Source organism: Physcomitrium patens, chromosome 14 (assembly GCF_059467195.1).
Source record: "Physcomitrium patens ecotype Gransden chromosome 14, ASM5946719v1, whole genome shotgun sequence".
NCBI classification, from domain to species: domain Eukaryota; kingdom Viridiplantae; phylum Streptophyta; class Bryopsida; order Funariales; family Funariaceae; genus Physcomitrium; species Physcomitrium patens.
In genome coordinates this window covers 7,533,802-7,550,398 of record NC_143423.1, presented here as the reverse complement: position 1 = coordinate 7,550,398, position 16,597 = coordinate 7,533,802, and the positions used below count along the sequence as shown (strand labels likewise).

At 35.6% G+C, this 16,597-nt stretch overlaps 1 protein-coding gene across 7 annotated transcripts; it reads left to right on the top strand.

The window, feature by feature from the left end:
- The first annotated feature begins 11,508 nt into the window (after positions 1 to 11,508).
- Positions 11,509 to 15,011, top strand: LOC112291657 (sorbitol dehydrogenase). 7 transcript variants are annotated; one of them, XM_024539402.3, is made up of 7 exons: positions 11,509 to 11,640; positions 12,217 to 12,392; positions 12,599 to 12,666; positions 12,882 to 13,118; positions 13,268 to 13,558; positions 13,713 to 13,900; positions 14,563 to 15,011. In XM_024539402.3, the coding sequence occupies exons 2-7, from the start codon at positions 12,260 to 12,262 to the stop codon at positions 14,753 to 14,755; spliced, it is 1,110 nt and encodes a 369-aa protein (XP_024395170.1). In that variant the 5' UTR covers positions 11,509 to 11,640; positions 12,217 to 12,259; the 3' UTR covers positions 14,756 to 15,011. The 7 variants fall into 7 exon arrangements, with proteins under 7 accessions (XP_024395170.1, XP_024395175.1, XP_024395173.1 ...); XM_024539407.3 differs by having other exon boundaries at positions 11,559 to 11,644; XM_024539405.3 differs by having other exon boundaries at positions 11,640 to 11,802.
- Positions 15,012 to 16,597: the final 1,586 nt, after the last annotated feature.

Sequence of the window (16,597 nt, the reverse complement as noted above, 5' to 3'; positions counted from 1 at the left end):
AATCTTGATGTCAATCTTCCAGAGCCGATATCTCTCTTTTACACTGTTCGATTGATCTCAAAATTCTCATGCCTAGGGGAAAATAAGTCTAATATCCTCTTATGCAAGTTTCACTTCAATCCAAGTAGTAGATTGCAAGAAATCTTAAAAATCCTCACTACACCTAAAATTCTACTTTTTGAGACCTTGACCTACTTAAACATCAATATTCTTTAATTCAACCGTTAGATTGAGCTCAAATTCACAAAAAATATTGAAAACAACTATAACCATATACCTACAAAATTCCATCCATAGATCTACTACAAAACTCTCAAAATCGTCCAAAACGTAAACCCTATTTTATTTCATAAACTCCAAGTCATCCAAAATAAACCTTGACTTTGCAAAGCTCTTACAAAGTCATAACAAATCCAAATCACCCAAAATCAACACCTATAGAAACCTTATTCAATCTGCTATCAAAATCTACTCTCAAATCTGCCAAAGAATCCTGAAGTCGTCGTCGAGACTCGGTTTTGTGCCTTAGGGTCAGATTTCAACCCTGGTTCATAACCAGCCCTCTTCTGGTATCAACATCTAGTTTTTTTAAGTAATTTTTACTAGAATTTACTCTGAACTTTCTCCTAAAGATGTCTATATTATTTATTTTTCCAATCTACTTTATTTTACCTTATTTTTGGCCCTACAACGTAAGCAGAAGTTATTTATTTATTTATTTTTAAAATGGCAGCATTACTATTAAAAGTTTTAGTACCTTCCTATCTTTTATCCATATTTTTCTACCTTTTCTTTTAACATGGCTATTCTTTAATAAGATCCATATTATCATCTTTCAACATATAGTCATGTTACAACATGACAGCGTGTAGTGATGTTGGATGTACAAGGGAACATCATAGGACTACCTTTCACTAGCCGCCCAACATTGTATGAATCAAGAATTGGACTTGTTACTCAGAGTGAACTAGAGGGGGAACAGTTCTTCTTACACTTGAGAAGTGGCGACCTCGATTGCAATAATGTAAGTGAGAAAGTTGTTAATAAGTCAGAATGGAAAGGAACCATTCCGTTTGCTTCAAAACTAGTGCAAGAAGTGGTGTCGAATTTTGGTGATGTCTTGACAGCAGAATTACCAAAAGTGCTGCCACCAAATAGAGTGGTAGACCATCGCATTGAGCTAGTTCCAGGAGTACAACCTTCAAGCAAGGTGCCTTATTGATTGAACCAATTTGAGTTGAAGGAACTCAAGAAATAGCTGAACGAGTTGTTGGAAAAAAAGTATATCAAACCAAGTAAGTCCCCATTTGGAGCCCCAGTCTTGTTTGTGAGCAAAAAAGATGGAAAAATGAGGATGTCTATTGATTACCGAGTTCTAAAAAAAATCACTATGAAAAATAACTACCCATTACCACGAGTCGACGACTTGTTGGATAGACTAAGTAGAAGTAGATGTTTCAACAAGATTGATCTTAAGAGTAGATATTATTAGATAAGGATTGCATAAGAGGATGTGGAAAAGACAGCATGTAGGATAAGGTATCGTTCCTATGAGTTTGTGGTAATGCCCTTTGGTTTATGTAATGCACCAGTAACTTTTACTACCCTAATGAATTCGATTTTCCATGAAGAAAGTGATGAGTTTGTAGTTGTGTACATCGACGACATTTTGGTGTTTTCCATAAGTGAACAGGAACATCAAAGACACTTACGAACAGTGCTCACAAAGCTAATGGAAAACCAATTGTATGTAAATCAAGAAAAGAGTATCTTCTACTTGGAAGAATTGGAATTCTTTGGGCACACCATCGGTAAAGAAGGTATCAAGCCAGATTCAAGAAAGATTCAGACGATCCAGACTTGGAAAAAACCGAAAATGCAGAAGGGTGTATGATCCTTCATAGGACTAGCAAATTATTATCGAAAGTTTATCAGAGACTTCTCAAAAATCACTAGACCCTTGACAAATGTGTTGAAGGAAAACAAGTCTATTAAGTGGGACAATCATTGTGATGAATCCTTCAAAGAAATTAAAGAAGCATTGATTTCCAGTTGGGTGTTGTATTATTCGCAATTCGATAAAGATTTTGAAGTTCACACGAATGTGAGTGACTTTGTCTTTGGAGGAGTACTGATGTAAGAACAATGACCCATTGCGTTTGAGAGTAAGAAATTGAGTGGCAGCCAGTTGAGGTGGCCAATTCATGAGAAGGAGTTATTAACAGTGGTCTATTGTTTGAAAACTTGGAAATACTACCTGGGTGGTAGGACAACCAAGATATACACTAGCAATATTTCTCTCAAATATCTTACGTCGAAATTGCAAGAATTTCCAAAAGAATTAAGCTGGTATGATGTAATTGTTTCGACGGACGTCAAACTGATCAACAAACCAGGAAGAGACAACTTGGTGCCGGATGCACTAAGTAGGAGAGAAGTGTTCTTGGAAGTAAAGTTACAAAACACCATGATACTTAGTACCATTGTATATTGTGACAATTCTCCTCTTCTTAAAGGCATAAAGGAAGCCTATAAGGTAGACGAGGATGCACTTGTGATCAAGAAAGTGTTTTCTAGTACCAGAACGACCACGGAACAAAGAAGGCTTATGGGAGTCTCTTCAATCAACGATGGGTTGATCTGGTTTAAACAAATACGACTCTACATTTCAGTTGATAAGTAGATAAGGAAAGTTATGTACGAAGTTCATGTCGCCCCGTATTCGAGACACAGAGGCGTGAAAACCACCTTGAAGGTCATGACTCATTCATATTACTGGCCATCACTGAAGGAGGATGTTGAAGCATATGTAAAGAGTTGCTTGGTGTGCCAAATGAACAAACATTCAATATAAGTTAAGGCAGTGTTACTAGAACCTCTACCTATTCGTTCTATGTCTTATAGAGATATTTCGTTAGACTTTATAACAAGCTTATCGAGATGTGGAGAAGCCAACACTATTTTAGATATAGTGGACAGGTTCAACAAGACAACAAGATTCACAGTAATGACGATGTTTCCAAAGGACTCCAAAAAGGAGTTGGACACAGCACCGTAGTTGACGGCAAGTCTCTTCTTCGACTCTTGGATCTTGCTATATGGAGTCTCAACCTCGATTGTAAGCGATAGAGACATCTACTTTACGACATAGTTTTGGCAACACGTGCTGAGAAAGTTAAGATCTAAGTTGATTCTCACAACAGCATGGCATCCTCAGCAAGATGGCCAGACATAAAAAATTAATGGAATTCTTTCTATGTACTTGAGGCACTATGTGGCAAGCGACCACAAAGATTGGGTCAAACGGCTGTCCATAGTGGAGTTTAGTTATAACACGACTCGAAATGAATCCTTAAGTAGTACACCATTCCAAGTAGCCCACGGATTTGATGTACTTAAACCAATCAACTTGATCGGAGTCAAACAAAAGGATGAACTGACTTCAGAATTTTACTCAATAGATGGAATGAAATGGGTAGCGCAAAGAAAGACTATCATGGAGATTGTCAGAATGAAATTGATAGCAGCTCAAAGTAAATACAAGAAACAAGCCAATAAGTATAGAAGAGACGTGTAGTTTAGGCGGGGCGACCAAGTCTGGTTGAATACAAACAACCTTACGTGCCCCATGCATCTCACTTCCAAGTAGACCCAGAAATGGGTTGGGCCTTACTTAGTTGAGAGAATATTACATAAAAACATCTATGTGTTAGATGTCCCCAAAAGGTTGAAGTGGCATTCGATTTTCCATGTGAGTGTTCTCAAAAAGTTTGTGGCTAATGAGAAAGGCTTCCACAAAGAGAAAGCACGCGTCCTACCGCAAGAAGAGGTATGGGACCAAACCATGGGTCAAGTATCGGCAATACTTGATAAGAAACAAACTGATGTTATGGGAGTGCAGTATTTATATACTTTCGAAGGCTATCTGCCACATGAATTTCAGTGGATTAATGAACAAAACTTGAGACATGTGGAAGGATTGATTACAACCTTCAATAAGAAAGTTGGAGAATACAAATAAGAGAGGTCTATATGGAAGTAGTTGAAGAACTGACAAATGTGAACCAACATGCACAACCTCATGACATACTAAGAAGATGAAGGCATCTTCCCTTCAGTAGGGAGGGAGAAGGTCGCAGAGAAAACCTATGCAGAGGAAGAAGAAAAAGTGGTATAGGTTTCTCAACACGAAAGCAACTTTGAAAAAGATTCCAGTCCGAGGAGACTTTATGAGAGGTAACTCTCGTGAAGCTTGTATGAGGCGGATACAAGACCTTGAGCAACCAAGCCTAAATAGTTGGCTTTTCATAAGCGGATTATTTATTGGGTGACTGCAAACCACCTTCCTTGGGTAAGGAAGAGTAGTGAAGTGAGGCGAGCTTCAGTTGAGGGGTTTGATAGTCGAGGTAAGTCTCAAAAAGAAGCAATCCTCTTCGACTCGCATCAGAAAGTGTAAGATTTTCAAAGTGACTTAATGAGAGAAACTGATGAAAAGTTAGAAGCAAGGTACACAAAGAATGTGAGGAAGAGTAGCGACGTGCCTCAATAATAATAAAAATTCCTCTGAAGAGTTCAAGGATGAACAAAAGAGAAAGTCCAACAGAAAAGAGAGCCTCCATACTACTTGGGTGGTGAGAGCACCAATTGTGCTAAGAGTGCTCGAGGGACCAAATGGAATGAATTTTGCCCCTCAAAAAGATGGATAATCTTACAAAAAGTATTATCACTGTCAATGAAGACATTGACCTCTTCGAAGTGGGAGAAGATGTAAGAAAATGAAATAGGCAGCCCTTACACTAAACAAAAGAGTTGAAAGTTGTTCAATGCCTAAAGGCGACTTGCAGCGAGGTGACAAAAAGAGAGGATGGATGGATCATCTTCATCGACCTCGAAAGAGTGCTTATGTGGAGACGTAAGTGGGGTCGATGGGACTGGAACGCTTTAGGTCCCAAGTGCCCTGTAGGATGCCCATGATGCTACTAGTAGGTAGAATGAGTGCGAGCAGTCTATCTAGTCCTGAAAGGACATGAAGAGGGATGTGACCTCTTGGTCTCTTCGGACATTGCCCACATGATGGTTGTTAGTGGGACAGATTGGGACATAGCGAGAGGGAGGAGAAGTGACCTTGACTGCCCTCGCGCATCATAAAAGTGACGGCGGACATCTACTCGATGGAAGTCTAAGGTGTTGCGTCTCAAGTCCTATTAGATGGAAATACTCAGTCCCTCTCACCTGCACTCGGATCGATAGCGTAAGTTGCATTAGACACGAGTGAGAGAGTGTTAAGAACAATTCTACATTACGTTAACTCGGTTCTAACGTGGCTTGTGTGAGATGTCTCGCACAGAGTTAGAAGGATCTCATAGGAATGATGCTACATCATGTTGTAGGAATGTGTTGAAAATAACTAGAAGCTAAAAATAGATACATAGTTTAAGAAGCTTTGTGGAATGAAAGGCATTGAATCAAATCCGAGACTAGTGACTTGAGGATTTTCAATATTTTTTGTAAGTTGATAAAGCTTTTATTATTTTATTAATTTGTTGTTTATGACAATGAGATGGTAAAAAAAATATTAAAACACTTCCTATTGAATATTAATATGGACTTGTTAGAACAAAAAGTTATCGATTTTAAGGTCAAATATTATTTGGGAAGTACGTATAAAATATAAGACCAATTAAAAATATGTATAAAACCTCAATAGACAAATTAATCTACAATCAATTTTAGAAACCTATTTTTTATTATTTATTTATTTATTTATTTTTGTAATTAACTTGCTAATAGAAAAGTTTGTCATTTATTCTGTTCGTGATAAGTTTTTGATTGCATTTATAAAATGTCAAATGAAATAATAAGAATAAAAATATTCTAAGATATTTTAAAAAAACGTCACCATCACATATACAAATATTTATATACTTTCTATGCACAGAAATTTGCAAAAGGCTGCTGATTAATATCACACAAGCAGCTTCCAAAAGCTTTTCAGATGCAAAACTTTCACATACTACCACATAGCTGCACAGTGTTCTAAGGTTTTTTGGAGGTGCTGTATTAGCTCATTAAAATAAAAAAACAGACAAAAAATAACAGTTTTTGTTTTCTTCCTCCGATCATTTTAGATGATTTTCAGGAAAAATCGATTTTGCAGTAAATGTATCTAGCTTGCACTTGGACCTTTTTACAACCAATTATTTAGAGCCCCTAAAATACTGGTAAGAGGGGTGCAGGGCTAAAAGTTTAGAGCTTAAAAACACACACACAAACACAAACACAAAATTATTTATGAGGAATTAAACAGTGTTAAAAGTTTCGTATTCATTAAAACGTTCATCTATTAGTACCAGATACCTGCTAGGTACCTATTCCGCTACGACCTGTTATTCTTGTTACTTTAACAGTGATGAAGTTTCAATATATAGAGCCTTCTGAATGGATGATGATGCGCAAAAATAAAACCTGTTTGTGTGTCACCAGACCTTAAACATGAAAGATCAAATCATTAGCAGCCAACAGCAGTGGGTGGGAGTATATTTGGTCACCTGTGCAGCTCCAGTCACCATATTGACAGTAAGTTATGTATATATATATATATATATATATATATAATAACATATGTACATAGATATCTTTAAAGAATGTTTTGTTTTGCTTTTGAGAATGGTAGCTGTGTACATTGCACCATATTCAGGAACTCCTGTCGAAGGGTCACGCCACAGCTTGTTGCGTGCACATCCATTGTTGATGTCGTTGTGGTCGTTTTTTGTTTATATCTTCTTTGTTATTTGTTTCACTATTTATATGTTCATGCCCTCGTCGTTTCGATGTATCTAGACCAATGATTCAACCTGGTGAGCGTGTTCACGAGATCAACATCCCCATCTTTGACAAACTATCGCAACCTTACAGAAAGACCATCTGTGTGATGCCAACGTCGACTTTGCTGATTCTGTGCCACAGCTTTTTGGTTTAGACTGCAACTTCTCGACACCGACGAAAGCTCTGTGACCTAGTAGTGGATCATCCTTTTCGCAGAATATCTGTAGATCCGTGTCAGAGTAGACCTCGTTCTTGTGGAATTAGTTATACGGCTCTGAACATTGGCCCATGTAGAGTAGGATTCCCATTGCAGTTTCTGCATGATTTTTTCAGTTGACTGAAAGCTTGATCTGCAGTTGCAATCCTTGTCATTAGAAAAACATTCAAAATATTAAGGAACATTTGAAAATACAACTTGACTAAACTGGCAGATTCGAGAGGCATGTTGTGGGTGCAGTTAGCAGGTGATTCTAGTAAATTTCGGCACGCTCTGGTGTTGCATCGCAGACAACCGCTTGGTTATACGAGCAAATAGGTGATTAGTGACAGTCACTCGATTGCTGAAGAATAGTTAGCATTTTCGATCACTGTTTGGAGCGAACAGGAATCCGTGCTTGCTGTAACGAATTCGTTAACGTAGATGAGTGAATCATCTCGTTGTCGTCCAAAACAGACAGTGATGGATTTGTTCATGATCAAAGTCAAATTAAGATCCAGCAGGCCGACAGAGCTGCAACATACTTAAGAGATCACGTTTCGTGTTTGCACACCATGAGACCATCGAACGAACCTTTGCCCACATGAAAGTCTATACGGTCGGGTTATCATTGAACCCTATCAACTCCACACATCCAAAAACTGCAACAGTATGCAGCTCTGCACAGATCATTGGACTACTTCACAACTAGAGTGCCGGTCTCACTGGTCTTGTTCACAGCCGCTGCCATTTGAATCGCCTTCCTTTGCGATGTATGAATGAATCGAATGCTCATCATCTAGATTGATGGCCTTGTCTCTGGCCCCACTTCTGCAACCTCACTGGGTTCAACTTCAGAGTCTCCTCATCTGGCACAACGAGAACACATTCTCACAAACAAACCAGACATACAATCAAACAAAACAGAAAAACGCGGGGATGGGTCGGTCCTGACGTGTCATGTGCCACGTCGTCGCGCCGTGCGATAGATGGTCTGTCGACGTGGCACACACTCTCTCTCTCTCTCTCTCTCTCAAGCTGTACTTCTTGGCCACATGTTGGAAGTTTTGGAGGAGGTTCCCTCCAATTATGGGCATCAAAGGAGGAGTGGAATGGAAGATAAACGTCAAGTAGTTCAACAGTCAAACAATATGTTATTGACTCTCTTTTGCAATTCTTTCTTTTTTAGTGGTGATTCCCTTTCAATGGCTTATATATATATATATATGTTTAGTTTTTTTTTTTTTTTTTTTTTTTTTTTGTCGTCGTATTTATCTTATCCCCATATAAGTTGTCTTTTAGTAGAGATACGGAGAAGATGACTTCAAAGAGCATCTTTAGGTAGAGCCCACAACTTTTAGACCCACCCTTAATGCCTTCAATTTATATTATGTTCATAGTGTTTCTTCATCTTCCTTGTGTTGTTTTGGTATGCAATAGTCTTTGGTGGTTTTTATGTTGATGCATTCTCACATGCTTTTTAGTTTTTTATATTTAACTCTATATGTATCTATTCTCTTCTTGTGATACCTGCTACTAGATTTGACATTTAATAGGTTGTCAGCTAATATTAAATTCGTAATTATTTATTTTCCAAAAAAAAAATTGAATAAAAATTGCTTAAAATATTGTATTTTTAAAAATAATTTTATGTTAAATAAAAAAGTTAGAATTGTAATTTTTTTTTGTTAAGGATAAATAGATATTACCTAGTTATAGTTAAACAAATTTATTTTTATAATTGTAAGATGAGATGAACATTAGGAAATATAATAGCAATTGAATAAAAATATAGAGAATAACTCACAAGTGACAAAAACTTAGGCAAAGAATGTTATGAAAATTATATCAAGTAAAATCTTTATATTTTTTGAATATTTTTTTTATAGTTACAAATAAATAGTAAACTACTTTTAAATATATATATATATATATATATATATATATATATTGTGCAATTTTAAAGCTAATTATTTATATAATAATTTTATTTCATATTTGAACATCCTTTAAAAAAATCTTTAGTTAATCTAAAAACATATTTAATGCAAAAATAGCTTAAAACTTTAGTATTGATAACATTACCATGTTTTATAGTTTCAAAACCTGCTTTTTAAATAGTTGTTTAACATATTTTAAAAATTATTTGGTATTACAAAAAATAGTATTTATATATCTAGTAGTAAGTAAATATTTGAAAAATCATATAAAGTTTTTAGTACATAATCAAAAGTATATAAATACATACACACACACACACACACACACACATATATATATATATATATATATTTACATTTATAATTTTTATATAATGTACCTGACATGATAGAGACAATATAATATCTTCGTTTATATGAATTTTGCAACAATAATTCATATAATTAATTTATTTTAATAAATGAATGAGTTCCATATTATAATCTCATGTAAAATTATCTGGAAATTTTAAAAATAGAATAAAATAAATTCTATCCACTTTTATTTTTAAAATACAATTTAAACTTCAAAGAATAACTTAGAATACACTAATGTTTTACTAATTTGCTAGAATCATTTATTTAAAAACAGTATGCATGGAATAGTTACTGAATTTTTCTTGTTTTACATAATACTTTTTGAAATTAATTTATACAAGTAAACTTGATCTGATGTTTATTGGAGCTTTATTATTATTATTATTATTTTATTTTTATTTTTATCACAACCAACAAGAAAAATAAAGTAAATATATTTTGAAATATGTGAGAGATACTTGTTATGAACCTAAAATATAGACAGAAATAAAGAATATATAAAAAATTTAATACGAATTTATAGCTTCGAATACATATATATATATATATATATATACATATTTAAAATCTCACATGAATTTTCTATTCCTTTTAAACTTTATATGGATTGATACAATTTTAAAAACAACCCCAACAACAACAATTGGGCAGTGAATATTATTTTTGAACATATAATATTGTAGAGTCTAGCTGCACTTTTCTTATTGTACTTGTACATCTTTTGAACCATTGTTACTTTTTGCACCAACAGTCTTAAGTTAATATATGAATTTATCTCCTCCCATGTAGTTTATGTTTTATTGATTGGTATTTATAATACAAATAAAAAAAATCACAATAATCTATATCTATCTATCTATATATATATATATATATGTGTGTGTGTGTGTGTGTATGTACATATGTAATGGTATAAAGTATGATCATTTAATTAAAATATCTTACATTCTTGTTTGTATACCTTTCAATGGTTTCTAAAAGTTTTTAAAAGTTTGTAAAAGTGTTAGAACGTTTTTGTATAAATTTCTTAACAAAATCCACTTAGGCACTTATTGTAATTGATAAAAAAAATTATTTTTTGGAATCCAAGTATGAAAATTGGTTAATCCAACATAAATTTTATAGCTTTACAATATAGTTGAAAGAAAAATATATTAAAATTATCTATTGATGATTAAAAAAATTATATCAAAACAAAATTCACAAGAGTTTATTTTTTATTATTTGATGTTGATATTTCATTATCAAACTTGTGATGCATATAACTTCAAAACAAGTATCTTATCACAAATCATATTTATATATTGGATGTTGTACTATTCTCATTATATTGTTTACATATGAATCAGAAAAAATATTTTAAAATGCATATATACCATCAAAACTAGGTCATGGTTGAATTCAATAGTCTGTATGATAAAAAGCACGTTTTCTATGTACATTTGAATAAATAAATAAATAAATAAAAATCTAACTAGATTTAAAAAACCATTAATTTTTTTTTTTACTTATTAATATTTTAATTTTAATTAATTTTACGTAACTTATATTAATAACTTAGTAATAGAACTACAAAAAAGAAGTCAAAAAAAATATTTTTAAGGTCAATAAAAGAAAGAGGATGAAAAATTATGATCTAGATGCCCATGTTGAAGTTTTGTAGTTAAAATTTTCTAACAAGATGAGAGATTTATTTTGATGCTCTTTTTGAATAAAAGCCATTTGAAGAATTTATCATTTCTCAAATCTAGCTTATTCTACCTTTTTTTTAAAAACTTTAAAAACTTTTCAATTTTTTTGTTATGTATGTGTGTATGTAAATGTCTTTCAAGCTCAAATGTCACCCACAAACACAAAATATGCAAAAAAGCTGATGCTAGCAAAAACATGACAATACCCAATTCACTCGAACCGGTCACACATATTATTCTATTAAAGTTCCATGCAAAATAAAGCTTGTCAGAAATCCAATAATACAAAGGGGGCCTTTCCCAAAATAGCGGCAGTTAACACACGACTCCACTGCTCCATTACACACCCACCCACGGCCATCCATCCGTCACAGTAATGGGTGTCCCCACCGGTGACAGGCCCACGACTGAAACACCACGTCAGCTATCCCGACAGGGTCACGTCAGCATCCCAGTTGGCACGCACCGCAGGGTCACGGCAGAGAGAGCGCCGCTGCCCCAATACACTGCCTATGCTCCATGAGGAGGAGGAAGGAGGAATTGGTCTCCGAGAGAGAGAGAGTGTTTCTATATGTGAGCGAGGCCTACACTTTCCATCCCTACGAGGAGCAGGAGGAGAAGAATCCATTCTGTAGGTAGCCCTGTCTGTCTGTGTGTCTGTCCACTTCTGGGGGGCGCTGGCGTTGATCTTAATTCCCATTCTTGTTCGCTGATTGGCTGTGCACCCGCTTTTTTCTGGGTTCCGTCTGATTGGCACTGCTGCTTCTTCATAGAGCTCGTGGGAATCGTCGTCGTATGCCTTTGTGTAACCTCTTTGTGTTAAGAGAATTGGGGTTGGTGTTGTTGCTCATTAAGAGTTTGTCTGAATCCTGTGAGTCTTTGTTTTGTTCTGAATTATGTATGTATATATGTATACAGATATGTTTGTTGTTGTTGTTTTTTTGTTTTGCTTTATCCTTGCGATTGCAGTGGTGATTCCCACTTTGGTTGGGTTGAGGAAATGTTTGAAGGGTCAGGGAATTTGGCTTCGTTTTCTCGTGTGGGGTGTTGGCCAGTTTTGGAGTCATGTGGTTTGCTGTTGTTTTGTTGGAGGTTGGTTTGTTCTGGTGCCAGGTGTGGAAATCGGAATGCGGGAGGTGAGGTGCCTGTGTTTGCGTTCGTCTGATGAGTTGCCCTTGATTTCGTGGGGGTGTGGTTGTGATATCAGGTGATTACGTGAAGAGGTGAGGGTATTGTGCAGTTGCGAGAAGATGGTTTTGCTGAAGCAGCCCGAGGGTAATGAGGCCTCCGTGCTCAATGGATCGGGAGGCCAGAATATGGCAGCGTGGGTTTGTGGGAAGAACGACTTGAAAGTGCAACCCTACAATTTGCCACCCGTTCTTGGTGCGTCCTTCGTCATCGTTTTGTCTTAGATGCTTTTATTTAGCGTGATGACTGACTGATTTGGAAGTCTTCTGTAATAATACACCGATAGGTCGCAAATATCACTGAGGTGAAGATCTTTATGCAGAGCAATCAGCTTAAATGTTAAATTATCACAGAGCATTGCTGAGTCTAATTAGTGCTCCGGGATTGCCTCGAAATTGCAGGTGACCATGAAGTGAAAGTGGGAATCAAAGCTGTAGGTATTTGCGGCAGCGATGTCCATTATTACAGGGTAGGATTATCTGTCTTTTTATGTGTCTTTATATTATTTTATTGAGAAGCGTTCCGCTTGTTTTGGCCGATCGCAGGTAAGATACTAGGTGAACTTCAAATTTCGTAGAGCGCACTGATTTCTAATGGTTTAATGAACCCCTCAGCTAGTAGCTTGATATCGTTACGAATCAATGACATTTTCCGACACGGTTCAACATGCTGGCGGCGGTGCAGCACTTGCAATGTGGGGATTTTATAGTGAAGGAACCCATGGTTATTGGCCATGAATGTGCTGGTACCATTGAGGAAGTTGGGAAGGCTGTGAAGAATGTTGCAGTGGGTGATCGGGTAGCTCTTGAGCCAGGCATTGCTTGCAACAAATGCAAGCTTTGCAAGCAAGGATTCTACAACTTGTGCCCAGATATGGAATTTTTCGCCACTCCACCTGTCCATGGATCCCTTGCCAACCATGTGAGTCTCTATTTATGGTGATTTTTCTTGATTGACTTCTTGAAAGGTTCACTTCATGTGCTGTTTTAGGTAAGTTACTGTTTAAGGTACAGTTGAGTGGATGAGTGACTAAATTTTGTAAGGACTGTTTGTGGGCCATCTTTAAATAGGTTATTCATCCAGCGGACATGTGTTTTAAGCTACCCGAGAATGTGTCGCTTGAGGAGGGAGCCATGTGTGAGCCCCTCAGTGTGGGTGTGCACGCGTGTCAACGTGCAACAGTTGGACCAACAACAAAAGTTCTGATATTGGGAGCAGGGCCTATAGGTTTAGTCACTTTGCTTGCAGCCCATGCGTTTGGAAGCCCGACGGTCGTCATAGCAGACATCTCTCCTGAACGATTGAAGGTTGCGAAGGAGCTGGGAGCAAACGCTACAGTGGTGCTATCCACCAGTGACAATGTGTGTGCCTCTCGTGACTTGCATAGATTGTACCATACTTCATTCGTTCTTTCAGCAGTCAAATGAGTTCGAAATGCTTCTTAGGTATTAACATCACCTCAGTGACGTGAATGTCATTGAAATGCTAATATGTCCTCTTGGGTGGGTTTATCAGGAGGTGGAGTCAGAGGTACTAGCTTTGCAGAAAGCCATGGGAGCAGACATTGATGTCACAATCGACTGTGTGGGATTCACTAAGAGCATGAAGACTGCATTGAAGGCAACCCGAGCTGGGGGACGTGTTTGTCTCGTTGGCATGGGCCATAACGAAATGACCCTTCCCCTCACACCTGCTGCCGCACGGTTAGTTTCTCAGACCTCATTATTTGATAGTAAGCGTCTCTTTACAGCACGGTTGTTTTGTGGGGCATGAGAGAAGAAAAGCTTAGTCGCTTTTATAAAAATAACAAGAATGTGGTCGGTTAAAATCGGAAGTTGTTCTCCGAAGTTTGATGCTTCGATCAAGGAGACACGGGAAACGGGAAATGAAGATGGACGAGATCAGATGGAATCCCACATGACACGCATGCCAACAATAGTTTCAAACTAATCATGTTGATCGTTTTGAACATGCTCTTAAGATGTGAACTTACGAAGTCGTTCACACGATAAAGGTGCCTTTGATAAAAAAAATCATTTTTTTAATGTCTTCTCATATTTCTTCATGCCCTATCCCCTGATCGTGATAGCTATGTTCTGGGTTGAAAATTTTGAGCTGTTCTTTATGTCAAGGAGTACAATATTTCCAATACGCTTGATCCTTATCTTGCCCCATGTTATTCCGTAGATCAGATTATTGTGACATTATCAATTTCTAGAGGGATCTTAGTTGTTTTGGAATGCTACTTTCCCAATTTGTTTCTTGACCAGAGATCTGCATAAGAATTGCTTATAAAATGATTTTCAAACAAATATATTTTCTGGCTGCGTAACATTCTACTTTGTGATCGATTTATCTGTAACAGGGAGGTGGACATTCTTGGGGTATTCCGCTACCGCAACACGTACCCACTATGCTTGGACTTGATTAGTAGTGGGCGTGTGAATGTGAAGCCCCTCATCACACACAGGTTTGGATTCAACCAGAAGGATGTGGTGGACGCCTTTGAGACAAGTGCCAAAGGAGGCAGCTCTATTAAGGTCATGTTCAACCTTTGAAGAACAGAGGTTCAGATGCTGATAATTTTACGCGTCTATGTCCTTAACTCATCTCATGATACACATTGCTTTGGTAGCTGCTCATCTTCGAAGCATTTTTGTTTTCTTTGATCAAAGAATGTGTCGGAATCTTAAGGCATGTCCAGATAGTCTGATAACAGATCAATACTGTATGAATTTAGCTCACTGCATTGCTACGAACGGTTTTTGTAAAAAGGCTTTTGCGTTTAAATAAAGATGGCTTTCATGGACAGTATCCAATGATATATATATATATATATATATGTATATATATTATAATTTTTAGTCCTAAAAATAAGCAGGGCATAAATTTTATGTCTTCTACAGAGTAAATTTCTTTATCTTTAAGACGTAAATTCCCAATCATGGATTTAAATGGAAATTCGCTTTTTGAATGTAGAATTTGTAAAAATATTATTCATTTATTTGTGCCAAATAAATTCTTGTTATGTCAATTCATTAATAGACATAATTCATTCATTAATGGAATCCTTTGGATCCAATCACATTCAACACGTTCTAAATTTATGAAATATTTGTAAATATTCTTTTGTGATAGTATTCTTTGGACTAGTGCATAAGCCTAAATTTATGAATTATCAGATTTATAATTCATTTCTATTATATATATGTATACACACATACATGTTTTTGGCTTTTAATTTATAGGTTTCTCAATTTTCAATATATTCATGTGAAAGGATATATGAATGGCTTTTTGTGAAAATCAAATAATTTCAATTTAACTTCTATTTGTGCTTTTGAAGTTAAGTTTAGTACATAGGATATTTTAATGTAGGGCAAAAGATTGTTGGATTCTTTTGAAAGTTAGATTGTATAATTGCATAATTAATACTTTATAAAATTATCCAAGTATTTTTAGTTTTAAAAATCTTTAGGTTTTAAAATAAGTATCAAAACCAAAACATAAGATAATTAAACTAGAGAGTTGATAAAGCCACATCCTTCCTTGCCATCTCATGATTGATTGTGTATATCTCCCATTTTTGTCCCTCATTCTTTGTTCCTTATTTCCATTTTCTTCTCTCATTTTTTGTCTCCAGTATCAAACCTCCCTTCATCCTTTATTCCTTATCATTTATCTTAATCCTTCTTTTCCTCTTTTGGAAATGGACTTTTGTAGAACTACCTTTATGAAGAGGTAGTGGAAGCAAAGATATGTCAAGGATAAGAATTCAAGGACAATACATAAATAAGTGGAATAAGTATTAAAGAGAAATGACAAAATGATAATAAGAAAGTATGCACATTTAAGAAGAAATTGAAAATGTATCAAGAACATGAATCTCAAAAAAAAAAAAAAAAAAAAAAAAATCTCAATACTCTTATGTCACTCAAAAAGACTAAAAATCAGTCAAAGATCATAATATATTAAACTAAAATGGCTATTGCTAAAGATAAGAAGAGTAAAAAGTCTTGAAACAAGACTAACAACTAAAAAGACATTGACAAGAGTGAAGAAGACTTTACTCCTGCTTCCATCTATACTATCCAAATAAAAGCTACATAGTGATGTCTTATAGGACCTCTAATACATGTTCAATTTATAAGATACATGTATTAACTTACAAAGGTAAGTTTCTTATATGTATGCCACATTGTTAGCTTGTACCATAAGCTACTCACACATGCAATACATGGCTAACTTGTTGGTTAAATTTCTAACCTACCATTCAACTCTAAACATGTATAAAGTCAAATATGCATCTATGAAGCTTCTAAGAAGATTTGTTAAAAGATAATATTAAATCTACCTATATTTATTTTCTACCTAACACTTATTATTTAAATAAATATGTA

Bases quoted from the DNA above. Each gene is read 5' to 3' on its own strand.
- LOC112291657 (XM_024539402.3), top strand. From the start codon at position 12,260: ATGGTTTTGCTGAAGCAGCCCGAGGGTAATGAGGCCTCCGTGCTCAAT. The intron at 13,119-13,267 runs GTGAGTCTCTAT...ATCTTTAAATAG, and splicing joins ATGGATCCCTTGCCAACCAT to GTTATTCATCCAGCGGACAT. The intron at 13,901-14,562 runs GTTAGTTTCTCA...TATCTGTAACAG, and splicing joins CTCACACCTGCTGCCGCACG to GGAGGTGGACATTCTTGGGG.